The 17,420-nt window shown below is 35.7% G+C and overlaps 1 protein-coding gene across 10 annotated transcripts in view; it reads right to left on the bottom strand.

Moving 5' to 3' along the window:
- The window catches only part of Abd-B (Abdominal B), an 80,489-nt gene extending 63,722 nt beyond the window's left edge, over positions 1-16,767 (bottom strand). For 3 of the 10 annotated variants that reach the window (XM_069053164.1, XM_069053159.1, XM_069053169.1), the window contains exon 1: positions 16,457-16,765. Coding sequence is in view for 3 of the 10 variants with exons in the window: in XM_069053159.1 (XP_068909260.1) it covers positions 16,457-16,561 (105 nt within the window). In the remaining 7 variants the exon portion in view is untranslated. Of the gene's footprint in view, positions 1-7,363; positions 7,611-16,425 lie in introns of those variants that run through there. The other 7 variants (XM_069053163.1, XM_069053172.1, XM_069053168.1 and 4 more) reach the window with 4 other exon arrangements.
- Positions 16,768-17,420: the final 653 nt, after the last annotated feature.

The raw sequence follows: 17,420 nt of genomic DNA, 5'->3' as shown, positions 1-17,420 counted from the left end.
TGTCAAGATAAGTAAACTTTCAACAAATTTTACATAAAAGTCGACTTTTATTTGTCTTGTAACAACGTACCGCAATAACAGATTATGTATTGGACAGTTTTATGTCCACTACAAGCTTTGTTTGTCTAACAATTAGCATTTAACATCAGTTGGCTCAAGGGAATTCTCTTTGTCTGCTCGTTCTTTGGAACAATACGATCCAAGTAGGTACTGTCAAAGCTAGGAATTCAATACAATTGTCAAAAAAATATTCAAATGGAAGAAATATTTTTGGTTAAAATTATTTTAAAGGAATGTGTACGACTGGAGTGGTCAGGTGGGACTCCATGAGGTGCCAGTCTTGCGGATAACCTATAAAGATGTGATAATATCTTTGTAAAGACAAGTTTGTCGTCCATCTGTTATCATCACTATCTAAAATGTAAAAAATCTTGTGTCGAGCTTGTACCGTTTCGTTTTATAGCTTCCATATACCGAGTGTGAAGATATTAAGTACGTTGGAAGTTTTCTAAATCGATTTTTTCCGGCAGGATATTTAATAAATTTGTGCCTCGATGAGGTGTAGTCACAAGAACGACTGAATAATTTTGTGGAACCAGTTTGTCACGATTGAAAAATATGTTACGTCAGTAGATTTTGCTCGAAAGAGTACAAGAGTAGTAAGAAACGAAACGTTGTAAATGCCAGGATCGGCCTACTCCTTTTGAAAATCAGATACTTTCGAATTTATGAGAGGACGAAGGTATAAAATGTCGTATAAGTTTTTACATCACAATAAAAAAATTACAAGAAGCTTCCATTCAAGGGGCCCAGCATTCTGGAATCCGAGTAGTAAACGTCCCACGAGTGGGCGAGGCATCGAATGCAGATTTTTAATTGGCGAATAACAATGAGACAAATCCAGGGAAGCAGTAAAACGTTGAAAAGCAAATCTAGAAATAAAATTTCCAGACCAGATGGGCGAAATTCTTGGCGTTCTTCCTGAAAAAACGTACACATAGCGCGCATTCCGATTTATTTTCTCTGCCTCAGCTTTCGGACTATTAAAAATTCCTCTGGGCCAAATTTGCATATGAATTCGCTTGACATTCAATCGTTTTGTCCGGAAAAAAATGTTGAATTTTAATAAACTTACGTAACTGGGAAAAATCACGAATTTTGTTTTGCACAATTGTCAAACACGCATTATTGACGTGTTTCCACCAATAAATGCGTTAATTTCGCGCGTGTTGCTTTTATACCGAAACATAAAACCTCTGCATGGCTTTGCTTTTACTATCATAAGTGGTGCAGGCTTTACTATTCCCATACACCATAAAAATATCAATATCATTAATGGAGAACCGCTAGTTATAAAATTCAACCAACGGATTCATTCAACAATCAATAACAACATTCTGGTCGCAGCTAAACTCCCACACGACCAATAACTCAAATAGTTTCCTTAATTACTCTTCACAGTTCCATTAGTTAGTTCTTAGCTGTGTAAATAATGGAAGAGCAGCGATCCTGGTGAATATTTAACTAACCCAAGTATCGACCCTTACCCTCTAGAAGCAGTGCAGAAAACTTGTCCCAAACGCGGCGACATCTGTGAGAAACTGTCCGAATACCGTGGAGAAAATCACAAATCCCCCAACACCTCGTGCATATATTTTTCCATTTGTTTTAATAGTCGCTTAAAAAAAATCCAAGTATAAATTTTTAGTGGGATTACTCCGGAAATTAGTCGCGATTCCGCTCGGTTGCAGATTTCTTCTCGCCCCGTTACAGCGTTCTGTATCCCGTCCTCGAACCTCTCCGCGCCCTGGCGTCGCCCGTCCGAACTGTCTCCCCCATCCGGCAAATTTACGAGCGGCTTCGAATGACAGTGTCAAAATTTATGAGCGGCTGGATGGGAGCTCGACCAATCAACGCGGCGCTCCGAGAGGAAGAGGGGCGACGCGGCGCGAGGCGATTGGATGCGTTCGGTGACGTCACAGAAGCCATTACTAAATTGCCGGGTCTAAACGCTCGGTCCCGCCCAGCGCGCGAGCGTAGAGGGGCGAGTTTGTGATCGGCTAATTAGGGATAGGGTAATTGGCGCACGGAGTATGTGACTAGGGGATTGTAAATTAGGCGGGCGGCTTTGTGATCCGGTGCGATTGTTGGCAGCTATTTACCCAATGTGATTGATGTAATGATAAAGCTAAATACACGAATGGAACGATAAACATATAAGCAAACAGTCTTAATATTTTACTCTGTTTTAAAGTAGTCACTAACCAGAGCCACAAACAATGTTTATGGCATAATTTATACACCGTTAGTGCTAGGCGTAGGTCAGTTTTTAGTACTTTTACTTTCATGCTGTGTAAATAGTTAATAGGCAGCAATATAATTAAGTTAAATAAACTTGTAAACAAATAAAAATTCTGAATGGCCCCCATAAAAATAGTAGACGTACGAGCGACTGTAAAGACGAACGGTAGACGAGGCTCAGACAGGTAGGTATAATAAGAATAATTAGCGTTTGGTGGCCTGTTAATTGTTATACCTGTCATAAAACAATGATATAGTCGTTTTATTGCATGTTTATATTTGATGTTACAGTATTCAAATGTGTGTTTCCGTTCTGATCCGTCAATTATCGCAGTAAACCCACACGGCAGCAGCGCCACTGTCGAAAAATCTCCGTTTCCGGCATTCCTACGTCGCTCCGTCACAATCTCGCCATTGTGATCGTTCCGAAATTAATCGCCTCCCCGAGTCATTACATATTTTTTTAGCGCAGAAAATCGAGCGTGACCCGAACCGTGCCTAGAAGTGCAATTATGGCGCAAATAAAACTCCGATAGACCAACACCATTAAACGCGTTAGCACTTGATCAAATACAATAAGTGGAGTGATGGAAGAGTGGATTTTATGTCGTTTTCGAACACATAAAAGTGATTCTCAATTTTTATCAAATGGCGTTAGCCGAGATCTCATTGTAATTTGTCAAACGTCTATGTTCTGCTGCCCACGACTCGTATAAAGTGTCACGGAGCAAATTACGTATTCAACAGTGTTTTTGTGTTAGTTTTAATGCGCTGTTAAATCGTGTAATGCGGCCGCATGATTCTAATCCTTGTTATATTAATTGGTAATCGTCCAACAGATATTAACGTGTCAGGGTCGATTTATGACGAGCTAGTAATTAATTTATGCACAATACTTACGTCGAATTGGAAATTAGGCGGTTCGTCTTAAATCAAATCGGCCGCAACAAGATAACGCGCCATCCTACAGAACACAATGCAACACAGTAACCACCAAGACACAAATTTTAAAAAATATTAGAAATATCGGGTGTTCATTTATCCTCAAAGCAGGCGTTGAAGAGTCGATTGTGAACGCGCCAGCTGTTTAAATAGTATAACCTCATTTTTTGCGTTGTTTATTGGGTGATTCAAAATGATTGTGGCCAAGTATGGCAACTATGTACGAAAATGTATGTGGCAACTGTGTGGGTAGGGTACAGTTGACATTTCTTTGACAGTTCATAGACGTGCAATTTTGAAAGTTGTCAAATCAATGTGCAATGGAATTAAAAAAATCAAATGCACGCTTATGAAATGTCATACAAATATTAACTCTACCCCACCTACCACATAAATTTTCGTACATAGTTGTCATTTTGAATCACCTGATATGTTTTTACTTGCAGACTGACGAGTGGTGCGTTCACAATCGATTCCTCTAACGCCAAATAAATAAGGATACATTTAAATGAACATCCGATATATTACAAAAACTTTTTTTTTGTTTGATACAGATTTTCCAGATTTCGTCCAAATCTCATAACTTCCAAAATTTTGTCAAAGTAGGCCTAGAAACTAAAATTTGGCGAGAAGTAAATTATACAAAGCTGTTGAGACACAAAATTGGGTGGTTGAGAACCAGCAGAGTAAAATTTGTTCATTTTGAAAATTTTGTAACTAAATGTTTTGCCAAAATCAGTGCCAAAATTTAATTTTTTTCTTGTGAAGCTCTTTTAATACCTTGGGTCGTTACCAAAGCTCATTTTATTTTAAAATTGAATGATTTATTCCAGTCAAACATTTTCTGAATTTTGTCAAAATCCTTCAAAGTAAAATGTAGGTACATATATTTTTCCAAAATGGGGCAAAAATGAAAATTTTCTTTGGAAAAAATTCAGAAAGCCTTTGAGACAGAAGTTGAACGGAATTAGGTACAGTAAAATTTATTCAATTTTGAAAATTTTTTGACTTGCCAAAACCGGTGCCAAAATTTGCATTTCGTTTTGTGAGGTCCTTTTAATAGGTTGGGTCGTTTCCAAATCGCATTTTATTTGAAAATTGCATGATTTATTCCAGTCAAAACTTTCCAAAATTTTGTTAAAATCTTTCAAAGAAATACATTTTTCCAAAATGGACCAAAAATGAAAATTCTCTTTGGAAAAACCTTCAGAACGCTTTTGAGACAGAAGTTGAACGGTTGAGTCAAAGTAAAATTTGTTCAATTTTGAAAAAACTTTCACTCCACATTTCGCCAAAATTGATGCCACATTTTTTATAACTCGACGCTTTTCAATTTTAATCGCATTTTCATTAAGAACTGAACAATATTGCTACTCCAGACAATTTCCAAAATTTCTCGACGTATTTTTCGAAAATGGACCCAAAACCAATATTTCCTCAGAAGAAAATTACAAAATCACCCTTGAGTGTAGTTGTTAGCTCCTCTTGAGAACAGTTGAATGCAATTAAAGTAAAATTTGCTAGGATTTGAGAAATCTTGGCCTAAAAATGTCACCAAAATCTGCACTTTGTCCAATTGAAATGATTTCCTTCCAAAACACATTTTTGTGGTGTTGCACTTAAGCATACATTGTTCTCGTGAGGCGGACCATACAATATTTGTTGGCATAAAAAGCAGTTAATTTTGATTTAATTGCATGTTTACCACATAAACTGCATAAATGAGGTAGTATAATAGCGTCGGATTTTTAAAACTAGTTTACAACGTGTCATGCTTTGTACTTATCTACTCAATACAAGCGATTAATCTCGATTGTGTTCGTTTAAGAAAATACATTGCGCAATAATTCTTCGAAAATCCCCCAAAGAAGATCGAGTTTGGTTGAAATCGTTGTGATAAAAATATTTGAAATATTGTTGGGAGGGGGGGACTGCCTAACACTTGCTTACGCTAGTGTTGAACACATTTACGTCGTGTTTACGACTCTGTCTAGTGTTTATTTTTTGTACATGGAAAATTTATCTCGACACTAAAAAAATCAAATTCTTATCTACAATTACGTACACAAAAAAAACCAAAAAAATGTTCGTTTAATTAGAACATAAACAACAAACACATTGCCAGCACGCTGACGAGTACATTTCCAAAATGGTGTCGACGAAACGTTTTCTACGAAAACACAACACAAATCACTGATTCACTCAAATAAACCTAAAAATATCGCAACTGGCCATTTACGTCTCTAAAAACTTCTCGACTAATCTCCACTTGAATCATCTCCTTCGCACCGGAAGTTGTGATCACTCGCGACGAAATTTGTGAAGCTCGCCATAATTAAGAACGTGCTGCAAAATGTTTCCTTTTCGAACGGTCATTTTGCGGTCAGTTAACTTTTACGATTACTCATAAGTCGAACGTTGCGAATTAACGGCGTCGCCAACTCACGCGTAATCTAATTAATTCACAAACTCGCACGGCGAAGGTGAGATTTGGTACGTGCGGCGATGATGCGATTTTTGTGACGGAAAGATGGGATGACGGGGTTAGACGGTTATTGCAACCTGAACCTAATAAATATATTTCACCTTTACGGCGCCATTTATAAGGATTGCGTTTTATTGTGATACTCCTTCACCTTATATTCCTCAGTAAAATAGAGGAGGAATTAAAAGGAGATTGGAGGGTAGAGGTCGCCAGATTGTAATTGCTAGGTTATCGAGTAGCAGAGCACTTAAATGTTTCCAATTTATATAATAATTTCACTCGGTCGTAAAGGCTAGAAGCGGTGGAAGAAGGACGGAAAGTGCAAGCTTCGCTGGCATTGTTGGCCAGGCACAAATAAAATAGGAAGGTTTCAGGTTTTTAAAGAAATATTTTACGAAATGTAAGTTAAATGAACTCAAAATCACAAAGCAAGAAGATAAAACCAAAGTTTAATTTTTACAATTTTTGAAAAAATTATGTGAATCTAGTTACGGACTTTTGAAAGATTCTTATCTTTTTGTGGTGTCTTAATGCAAAAAAAAAAATGTAAATTTAGAAATTAAAATTAAAGATTTAATTTGAATTATTTTAGATAAGAAATTGTTCCAGATTTTTCAAAATTTCATGAGGTTTTTCAATTAAATATATTTTTTTTAAATGCAGGAATAGAAATATTGCAAACATTCTTGTTGTACTGTTATAAACAAAAATAGAAGATTTTTTTTTACTTTCAAAACTAAGACCAACTCAAAATGTATTTTTTTTTTGGTTACCTATCAGATTTTTTGAAAAATTTTGACACAAAAAATATCTATAGATGTTGATCTAAATTTTAAGGGAGATTCTGTAAATGGAAAAATATTTTTACTGAGCAAATTGACAAGAAAAAGAAGTCAAAAAGGAATTGAAAGAAAATTTGTAAAACAATAGAGATAAAATTATTCTTTCTGATTGCTCAAATGGTGTTCGTTAAACGTGAATTACATTAATAAAAAAATTAACTTACTCATAATAATAATAATAATAGTTTATTTACGGCAAGGCTTATACTCCATCCGACGGTTAGTCCTCCAATTAAATCAGGAATAATTTAAATTAAACTAGCACTAACACTTATTTATAGATATTGGTGTTAATTTTACAGTGTCAATATACTTGACATTTAATACGAATAAAAATGAATTATTACGATTTCCTTAGTATCTATTGAGTCCAGTTTTTACAGTGTACCTACTTACAGGTTGGGTCTCGAATTGGTCACACTGTATATATTTTGCAATTTGGCGCTCTCGTTTAAAAACGTTTGGCGACCTTTGTGAAAAAAATCCAATAGGAAATCGCGATCCTATTAGCCACTTTCACGCCAAATCTGAATTTGCATCGCCACCCTGGGGGCCGCGTTTAATTAAACCCGGTTTAGATGCGATCGCCCAATTAGCGAAAAAGCGGAGAATTTGTCACGTTCCTGGCGAAAATTTGAATTGCAAATGTGCACGAAACATGCAAAAAAAAAAATTTAATAAAAAAGCTTGAATGGGGGAGCGGTGTGGGGGGCGAGATTCCTCACCCTGAGTAAAATAAAACAGTTTAAATGGTCGATTTGAAGAAGCAATAAATAAATACATTAACACTTACAACAACAATAACGACGGCGGCGTTCAGAGATGTATTGTGGCGACGGCGAAAATAGAATCCATAAAACGTTTAATAAAATTTTTATTTTCACTATTACTTGAGAACTATTATCACACACAGTACACTTGTTATGCAGGTTTCGGATTCATGGTATCAGAAGAAGTTCGAGAGTGGTTACGCCCGCCAAGGTACTTCACACGTCGACTCCAAGGCGCCTGCGCCACCGTCCAAGAAGACATTACTAATCTATTCTGGATCCGGCAGGCAAATGCCGGCGACTTTGCAGGGCATGCGCTCTCCGCCGCCGCCGTTTCCCTCCGGAGCGCGGCGGCAGCATCGGGGCGTCTCTGTCGCACAGCCACGGCCATTACCGGAGGATTTTTATAGGGTTTTAGGCCCGGCATTCCGATTGATATATGCCGGAGGAACGGTTATGGGGTATTTTTGGATTCATTAGTTATTTTTAATTTATCGCTTTCAGACGCGACACCTGTTTTAAATGTCTTTTGAATTGCTGCCATTAGCATTGTTGTTACTCCACATGTACGATTTAATAAAGTGGTTGCCATTCACCGGGACGGTTTAGTGCGGCGGCGAGAGCAGAGCCGGGGGCGGAAATTTCACGGTCGACGAGAACATTTTCCACGGGAAAAAAATCGAATGTCATGTTTCACAAGAAAATCCTTTATCAGGTTTAGTCACCCATGACTCGAGGAAATAGGAAAATGGAAATGATGGAGCGAGTGGGTTGATAAGATAAATTTTAAAAAGTGTCAAGTTTAGATTAGAATATTATTTAAAAATTATTTATGTATTTACTATTTCAGTAAAATGTTCTAGTTTGGTATTACCTATTAACATTTCACGAAAAATTAAATAAAACAATCCTTGCAGGTGGGTACTATACTTGTTGGGTAGGTGCTTATTAAAAAAAAAATTAATAGAAGTACACATTCAAAAATAATTAATAACATAATTACATAACATTTTTGTTTTATAATACCTACAAAAATTTCCGATAATATTGCGGAATCTGGAAATGCGCCCCGAATGCTTGCAGCGTTTCCACGTTGAATGGCAAGGGAAATCCTCTCGAAAAGGAATTTCTTTGATTTTGAATCGCCTGATTAAAAAAAAATCACACTCCTACTAAGTAATATTATTTGTTTTTCGTTCTATCAATTTCATGGTTTTTTGATATGTCTGGACATGTTGGAAAAAAGCTTAACAATGTTTTCAACCTTGTGTTTTGAAAAAATTAATTACCTATTGTTTTATATTCAAAGAAAAAGAAAAAAAGTTTTTCTGGCACGTGCACAGAAGAATTTCCATCTGAAGACATTTTCTCCATTAACTCTATAGGTATACCTAGAGCAATTATTTTAGTTTAGATTCAGTAGGTATTTGCTGAAAGATTTCCTAAAGTTTGAATTACATGTACCTACTTTGCTCCAATGAAATTCAATAGGTGTTAGATTGGGTATTGACTGGCTCGCCAATAAATTGAACCTAGAAAACACTCTACTGACAAATATTTATAAATATTATTTTTAATTACATACTTATAAAAAAATTAAATTTGCATCAATACCGATCTGTGATTTGTTACTGTTTAAAGCAGAACACTTTAGAAAGATTTTCATTAATTAAAAAAAAATCGTCACCTGCAAAGCTTGTTAGGTATATTTAATAAAAATGGCAAAAAATCTGAAAATAATTTTATAAATTATTTATACCGTGACTTCAAATAAATCCGGAAGTGGAGTAGGCTGTGATTTTAATGAAGATGGCAACATGCAATTTTTAAAGACAGCAGAGCAGTGATATTTGACAGCACAGTACACGTGTCTACCAACTGTTAATAGACTAAATATATAAATCACAGCCTACTCTAATTCCGAATTTATTTGAAGGCACGGTATTAAAAAGAATTAATTACATTATTTTTAAATTTTTCTATTAACCTACGTTGGATAAGTATTTATTGTAAAATATTGTTAATTGAGAAGTACATGTTTGCTTGCAGGTAGATATTATGTTTTAAACATGGTCCAAAAAAAAATCAATAGATATTAGGTATATCGGCAGCTTTGACTGGCTAATTTATTTAGAGTTTAAAAAATATCAAATTCGGTCTTTTTTTTAAACACAATGCCTTGTACTCGTATGACGTGGATTATTTATTCAGAAAGAAAATAAACAAATTAATTTTAAAAATTTAAAATAATACCTAGGAATAATAAAAAGAAATTAAATTTTCGTATGAAGAAAAATATTTGTAATTTTTAAAGGATAATACATATTTCATTGAAAATATCATCTGCGAGGCTTGTTTTATTTAAAAATGGGAAAAGTATTAAACAAAGTTAAAAAAGTCAATAAATAATGGATTTGATTAGCCACTTTAACAGTGACGTGGAGGTATCTTTCAATGATGCGGGAAAAACGTAGTTTATTTTATTGGCCAATAAATTTTAAAATTGTTTCTAAAAAAATCTTGTGTACCGCAGACAGTCACTTTTGGTCCTCTTCTATCTGCTAAATTCACAATTTTTGATTTTGTCAACAGATTTCTTCTTAGCACAACCAAAGCAATGAAGTTTCTCCGTAGTAACATTACGAGTACAACACTCCCACCACGCCTAAATAATTTTCAATAATCAATCCTTGATCAAGATTCTCCAATATTGAATCCAGATTTACACAATTTCGGATTCTTCACAAACGAATAAAACATGTGACGTGAATTGAATTTTTCCAGCTAATAACTTGAATTTTGGAAATTTTCAACTCCTTAATTCGCCCAAACAAATTTTGTATACCACAGACAGTCGCTTCGGGCCCTCTTCTATTTACCAAATTTGATATTTTCACTTTCAAAACTAATCCCTCGTTGGAGTGATCACAATAAACGTGACTCCACAAAAAATCAATAGGTATTAGGTTGGGAGATTTGACTGTCCAGTCTGTTTACAGCTTAGAAAAAATTAAGTTTACATATTTTTTTCGATATAACGCGGTGTGATTTATTATTGCTTATTTATTATTTCCTAGAAGTTAAAAAAAAGATTCTTTTATGCAAAGTGAATATCACTATCGAGCTCGATTTCAAATTATCATTTGCAACGCTTTTTCCATTCCATCTCACAAAAAATCTCTTGTGTCTTGAGCGATACCGAGCTCTGATTTCTCCGTAATTTATTATGAAATTAAAATGAAATAATCTTGAGACTAGGTACTTTTAGTGGGAGTAATTGTGTTAAGCAACCACGCCACATCTGTACCTTTCACTGTATACTTATTGAACCGTGAAATTTGCCTTTCTGTCGCATAAATTAAATTCCCATTAGATTCTAGACAGAGAGATTTGATTTTGGAGCAAGAATTTTCCTTTAAAAATGTGTGGATCCGGTACCAGGCGGGTCCACCACCTCGTGCAGGTGTCATCTGGTGTTTGCTTTGAAATCCCAACCGAAAATTATTAGTAGGTCTTTGTGATGCAAAAAAGATCTGATCCCGTAAATTTCTAGTTTAAACATGATTTGTCACAAGTTTTTGTCCGCCTCGGATTTCTTCCATCCCGGAATAATGGAGTTTACGAGTGTTGGAGACACATAACGGTCCACTCTTAAATCATACACAACATGGTTAATTAACGTCGAACAACGGCGAAGAATTTTAATTAAGCGTTGCCAGAGGAATTCGCCTTGCCAACTGGCGCTCTTTAATTTATGCGCGACACACTTGCTCGTTTCTTCCAGAGCCGATCAGGATCGCCCCGCCGTCGATGCGTGACCATAAAAAAGCTTTCAGCTTTACGTCATTAAGCTCGTTGATGGCGAGAGGCGGCGAGGATTTTCCGAAAATCGGCGACCGACTGGATTTGAATGTCAAAAGGCCGCCGAGATCTCCCGACCGCCTGTTTATTTAGTTTTCACTTTTTCTGTTGATTTTCCCGGCTTTGTTTAAACTGGCTCATGCCAACGTAAATAATATCCGACACGTTCAGACTAATGTTTACACGGGAGTTTTTCTTTTTGTTCCGTCCAACCGAGTTTGTTTTTCTTTTTAAATATACAAAAGGTAACGTGATATTGAATGAAAGATGCACAGGAACGCGCATAAAAGCTAAATCGGGACACGACAGGTACTGCCCGATCTCCACATTTGTCTCCAAAGTCTCCACCGAAAAGTGAAATTGCGAGCTTCGAGCTTCAGCGACCATGACAGGGCCTCCTCCGACGGACCAATGAGCACCAGACACAGTATCGACCGACGTGCATTGCCGGGGCAACCGATAATCTGCCTGCTCTGCTGCCATGGACCGGGAAATCAGCGCAAACATTTGCATTTTCAGCGATTCTAACGGTCTACAGAACGTCCGAAAAATATACGTGTCCCACAAGAGCCCGCTCTGGGACCTCTTCTATCTCCACATAATTGTCTATTTTCCGTGGAGTCAAAGTGTGTGTTCTACAACGCCAATCACAGGTTTGCAAAAACCAGTTTTTTAGTTTTCAAATCAAATCTAGGCAGTTGGTAAGGACAAAAAAAAAACAGAAATTGATTCAATTTTTTTTTTTAATTTTTAAGGTTCAAATTTGTTAACTAAACTTTGAACATTTTCCATTTTGAAAAAAAAAAAAAAATTCATTAAAAAATAAGAGCTGTAAAGTAGTTGGTACTTATTTAGATGTTTAAAACGTTTTTCCAAGTTTCTAAAATTTTTTTTTCGTTGCATTCTCCAGTTTTAACACAAAATGTATCATTTTTGTACAATTTCGATATCACTAGTCTGAAATGTTTCAAAATTTAGTTATTTTCAAAAATCTTTCACAAAAAGATGTTACAAATTTGATAGAAAATTCGTTAGGTATATGTGTGTTACATAGAACTTACTCAAAATTACATTGTTTTCTTAATATTATTCTAAAAAATAGGATTTTTTTGCTCTTTAGATACCAATGAATAAGTTCATTAAACTTTAAAACCTGAAATGTTGAAATATCATTTTTTTAAGACTGTTTCTAACCAAAAAACAAATCATGGGTACCGCAGATAACTGCTCTTGACCCTTTTCTATCTATTAAATTTAGGATTTAGGCCTTTGACAACTAATTCTTTGTTAAGGTGTTGAGCAATTTAGACATATGTATTCGCATTTTAAACATGACTTCTTTTTATAATATAATGCAGTAGGTATACAACGTGATTTATTTCATCGAGAAAAAATGAGCAAAAACAATTTAATGTAGTACCAGGGATTAGGTACAAAAATTTAAATTCTCATATCTGAAGAAGGATATTGTAAAAGGATATTATTTAATTGATTTTAATCTTCAGCAAAAATTATTATCTGCAAAGCTTGTTCCATTTAACAACGTGCCAAAAAATATGTGATTTTGAAAATATTATAAACATACTTAATTTTATATATCGGGTGTTCATTTAAATTTCTACTCAAAGTAGGCGTTGAAGAGTCGATTGTGAACGCATCACTCGCTCGTCTGCAGAGTAAAAACACAAATAACGTAAAAAGTGAGGTAAGATTAAACAGCTGATCCGTGATGTGTAATCCGTGGTGCGTTCACAATTGACTCTTCAACGCCTACTTTGAGGATAAATTTAAATGAACACCCGATATTATTTACACAAGAAATTATCAATTGCGTTGTTTTTAAATTTTTCTAATAAGTGAGCTCCTTGGTATGAAATTTTCAAAATTGTGCGTGTTAAAATATAATTTTCTTGAGAGTTTCTAACCAAAAAACAAATCTTAAATAATTTTCAAAAATTAACTCTTGCCCAAACTGTTCAAATCTGAATTTTTTTTGACGAGCTGAATTTTCCCGCCAATTCTGTCGTTTCGTCATGTTTGGAGCGAGTTCCAGAAAGGTCGTTGACAGTTTTTTGCCGACTCATGTCCTCGAACAACGTAAATCTGCCTTTCAAAATTACGAATTTTTAAAAATGTAATTATTTTCGAACACCTCTGATTAGGTAACCGAAATGGGCATCGGCGTCCCTCAGGGAGCCACTCTGGTCCCTCTGCGTCTCCCGAAAAATGGAATTCTCGTCTCCGAACCCCGTGACCCGGCCTGTCATCGGTCGACCTGTCATAAATCAGTGTAATTTAAACAAGCGAATTGCGAAAACGCCTGATTCCCGGCCGGCAACACATGTGCGTCAAGTTTGGCTCTTAAACAAATTATGCAAGAACTAGTAAATCCTAGTGGAATATCCAAATAATGGTCAACATCAAAAATGCCGAACGGTTTACGGCCTATAAATTCGCATAGTTAAAGCGAGGTGGAATTTAACGGATTCGTGAGCGAGATGTGAAAAAAGTGAGTCAGCCGGGTTGGGGGTGGCGGGAGCGGCTCACTCTTCGGAAACTGTTGTGTAGAAGCTCAATCATAAAATTATCAATTATACCTACTCGCAAACACATTAAACATGTTAGCGTAATTTTATGGCTTAATAAACTAATTAATTAAGTTTAGTGTACGTTTACGAGTTTTTATTGTAAATATAGTGAGATTTATTAAACGATTCGTATTGTTATTGTTGGGGAAAAAATTAGATGGGCTCATTGTTGGAAAATATGGCTAATTTGGGAAAAGTGGACCATTAAGGCGGTAATTAGATGACCCATTATGTTTGGTAAATAGCAGATTTGCGCTTTACGGCGCAAAATAATTTATTTTTGCCGATACGGATCCGGTGCCATTGTTGTTTGTTTCTTGCGCTTTTATTGGACCTTTGTTCATATTTATTGGCCCTTGATGGTTATTGCGGACGATTAATTCGCCCCAATCTCCTCAAAAAATACTACCACTAGATGACAAATTTACAACATTTCTTACGAGAAAATTTATTCTCCTCAAAACATTCAAACGTTGCAAATCCCTCAAGAATTAATTTTTGAAATTTATTTGGGTCTGTTAGGGGTGTACCGAGAAACTTTTATTTTTTACTATTTTAATGAGAAAATTCTAAATTTAGTCTGCGTCTGCGACCCGTGCTTATTTCTACAACGACAAAAGCATTCGTGGAGTGGGAAAAATTTTTCGAAATTATTCACGCACAAGAGAGATCCACTGAAAATTCCTAAATGTCGACGAAATTATTTTATTCTTCTAGATTTTCATAAATAAAACAAATTCTACTGATTTCTAATCTTGAAAAAATAGTCTTTTACAAAGCAAACAGTGACGAATCAGAGTTAATTTTTTATTTTTGTTTTAAAGTCTGCTTCGCAAAGTGTGGTAGATTTTCTCAACAAATAGAGATTTTTCTTTTTAAAACCGTTGTCCTTATATCATTTTTCTCGTCGAGCTTTTCTGAATTCTAAAGTTTTTCCACATTTCCACTAAGAAACATGAAGTTTTTTGTTTCGCATAAGAAGTAAAACGACAGAGACGAAAAGACCTTCGTCTTAAATATCCAATTTAATTTTTTTGTGTTAATAAATCCCACTTTCTACAATAATACTCTAATCTGGATTTCTGACAAAAGGTCCTCAAGATTTGGATTTTTTTTAAAACTTATTCTTGTCATCTCAAATCAATTAAAACTACGTTTTCCCCCTATGATTTTTTTCTTGTCTAACACTTTACCTAACTAGTTACTTCACATCTCAAGGAAAAAAAAATTCTTCTACCTCAGATAACCCAAAAAACATTTTTTTCGCATGTTGCGTCTGCTACACCAGAAATGCCTTTCCTTCTTGTACTTAAAAAAATATATATCCCTCCACTGTTTTCTTTAAGTGGAATTTTTTTCGTGCTTTTCATTGATCAAAAAAAAATGTTAAACAGTGTCACCAAGAAATGTGAACATAAATAAATACATCTCAAATAATTACTTAGTGTAGTTTCTGCAAATTTTTCCTCGTTTTTCACTCGTTCTCGTCTGCGACTCTGTGAATTTCCACAACAAAAAAGCTTTAGTAAACTCCAAAAAATTTTCTAAAACGATTAAAGCACTATGAAATTGCAACTGAAAATAGTTAAAAACAATTAGTAAAAGAATGAACGATTGGAACAAAAATGAACAAGAATATTTATATTTAAAAAATGAATTCACATTTTTTAGTTTTTGAAACTCCTGCAGAGTTGTTGGATTGTCTCATGGGCTGTGACCTTGGAAATCTGCGCGAAGGCGGAGTGATGAACCAGTGAAAAATCTGTGAATGAAAACTGAAAACATCGACTACTTTGCATCCAAATGGACAAGAGAGAGACGACACTAACCTAACAAATGACGATGTTTTCCGGTCGGTTTGTAGCGCCTACTTGAGACTGATATTCGTCGTTTGCGCAGATATGACTCATAGCCCATGAGAAAATCCAAGACCTCTACTGTAGTAGTGTTTAAAAATTGTTTCCTTTTGTTCTTAATTTTTTGTACCCAAGTAACCCAAAACTAAGTTTGTTTAATACATCTGCAGAATTTTTCTTTACATTTTTGTTACAGAACTTTGTAGGAAAAGCTAAAGCCCAAATTTTGGTGTCTTGTTAGAACATTTTTTTCATTAAACTAAAGATTTTGCACCAAGTCAGGGACAAGTAAATCGGAAGAGTTTGAAAGCCATCATTACGAGCTTACAATTTGCTAGATCTAGTTCTGGATCGTGAAAGTTTCTCCCGACTTAACAATTTTTTAATTTCGCAGGAACACCTCCACATTGCTCCCTTCGGCGTTTCACTCTGATTTGTAAACACGTCAGAGCCATTCCGTAGCTTTTAGTGGCGCAGGAATTAAAATCTGAGTTATTGGAGAAAGCTCTGGAACCGCTTGAAATTCAAATGAGATTTGAAGAAATATTGGAAAGCGACACCTGCGTGCGAGTAAATCTGAAAGAATGCCACCTACAGATTTTTTTATGGACGCAACCGCCATTCCAACTTATTGTATAATAACAGAGAGTTAATTTATGTTAGACGCCGAGTTTCAATTGGAGGAAATCACTTATAAACAAAGTCCAACCCGCCCATCCCGCTCCTATCGCATTCCCCAAAACAGATAAATCTTTCTCCGGAGGAAAAAAGTGAACATACCATCACCAGTTGGAATTTTTCATCGACTTACATGCACGCATAGATAAACGCAGCGTTTTTGGCAACCGGGGCACAACATATTTCTTGTTTCACAGTTTATTTGAACACATGTTAGGATCTTAGTCACAAACTTCATTTTGTACTCGTATAATTATTTACGTTGACTTTATTTAGTAAACTGTCAAAGACAAATATCCAAACAAGTGGTACCCTTGTCTTGTCGTCACTCCATTACGAAACACCGCACTAAAAATAATGACACGTCTTTTCTTTTAGGCTTATCGCGACACTGTGATATTGAAGAATAACATCTTTAGTTCGACTGTCTCGGATGTATTCAAACAACAGCTGAGCCGCCATAAAATCATATAATAACTCTTGCTTCAGCCGAGTCGGAGCGCAGCTGGCTCGGAATTTCGTATAGATGTGCTAATTAGAAGAGCAAGCCGCTCACCTCTTTCGGCGAACTGTTTTTGTTGTCTTATATTGCTCATCGCATCCGCCGTTTGGGTATCCAGAGGTCACACAGGTAAAACACCACGAAATCGATTAAAGTGCAACGAAAATTGCAGCAACAACTGATGAAACTCCCTCCTCTTCTACATCTATCTTCGTCTGCAAGAAAATTTTCTTCAACACAGACCTCTCGTGACCCCTTCGACGTCCTCTACTCCACGAAATATTGATAAAAACATGCAAAACTCATCTTTCCAGGTTTGTATGTTTGTTTGTTTCGAATAGACTCGACAACAGGTGGACCGATTTTCAAAATTTTTTCAACATTTGGTAGCTTGACTCTTTGGGAGTGTCGCAGGCTAGTACAATCGCGATAAGAGTCGAAGGAGTTGAGTAGCGGTGCGAAATGTTGAGCGATGCAAGTGAGGCCGCGCGATTTTTTCCGGCGGTTCGCTAATCTCCGATGTAGGTTAAAAATCTAATAATAACAAAAAGGCAAACTGTGTACTTTAGCCGTCGTTTTTATCGATTTTAAACAA

This window comes from Tenebrio molitor, chromosome 7 (assembly GCF_963966145.1).
Source record: "Tenebrio molitor chromosome 7, icTenMoli1.1, whole genome shotgun sequence".
NCBI lineage: Eukaryota > Metazoa > Arthropoda > Insecta > Coleoptera > Tenebrionidae > Tenebrio > Tenebrio molitor.
This window is presented reverse-complemented; position numbering and strand designations above follow the sequence as displayed.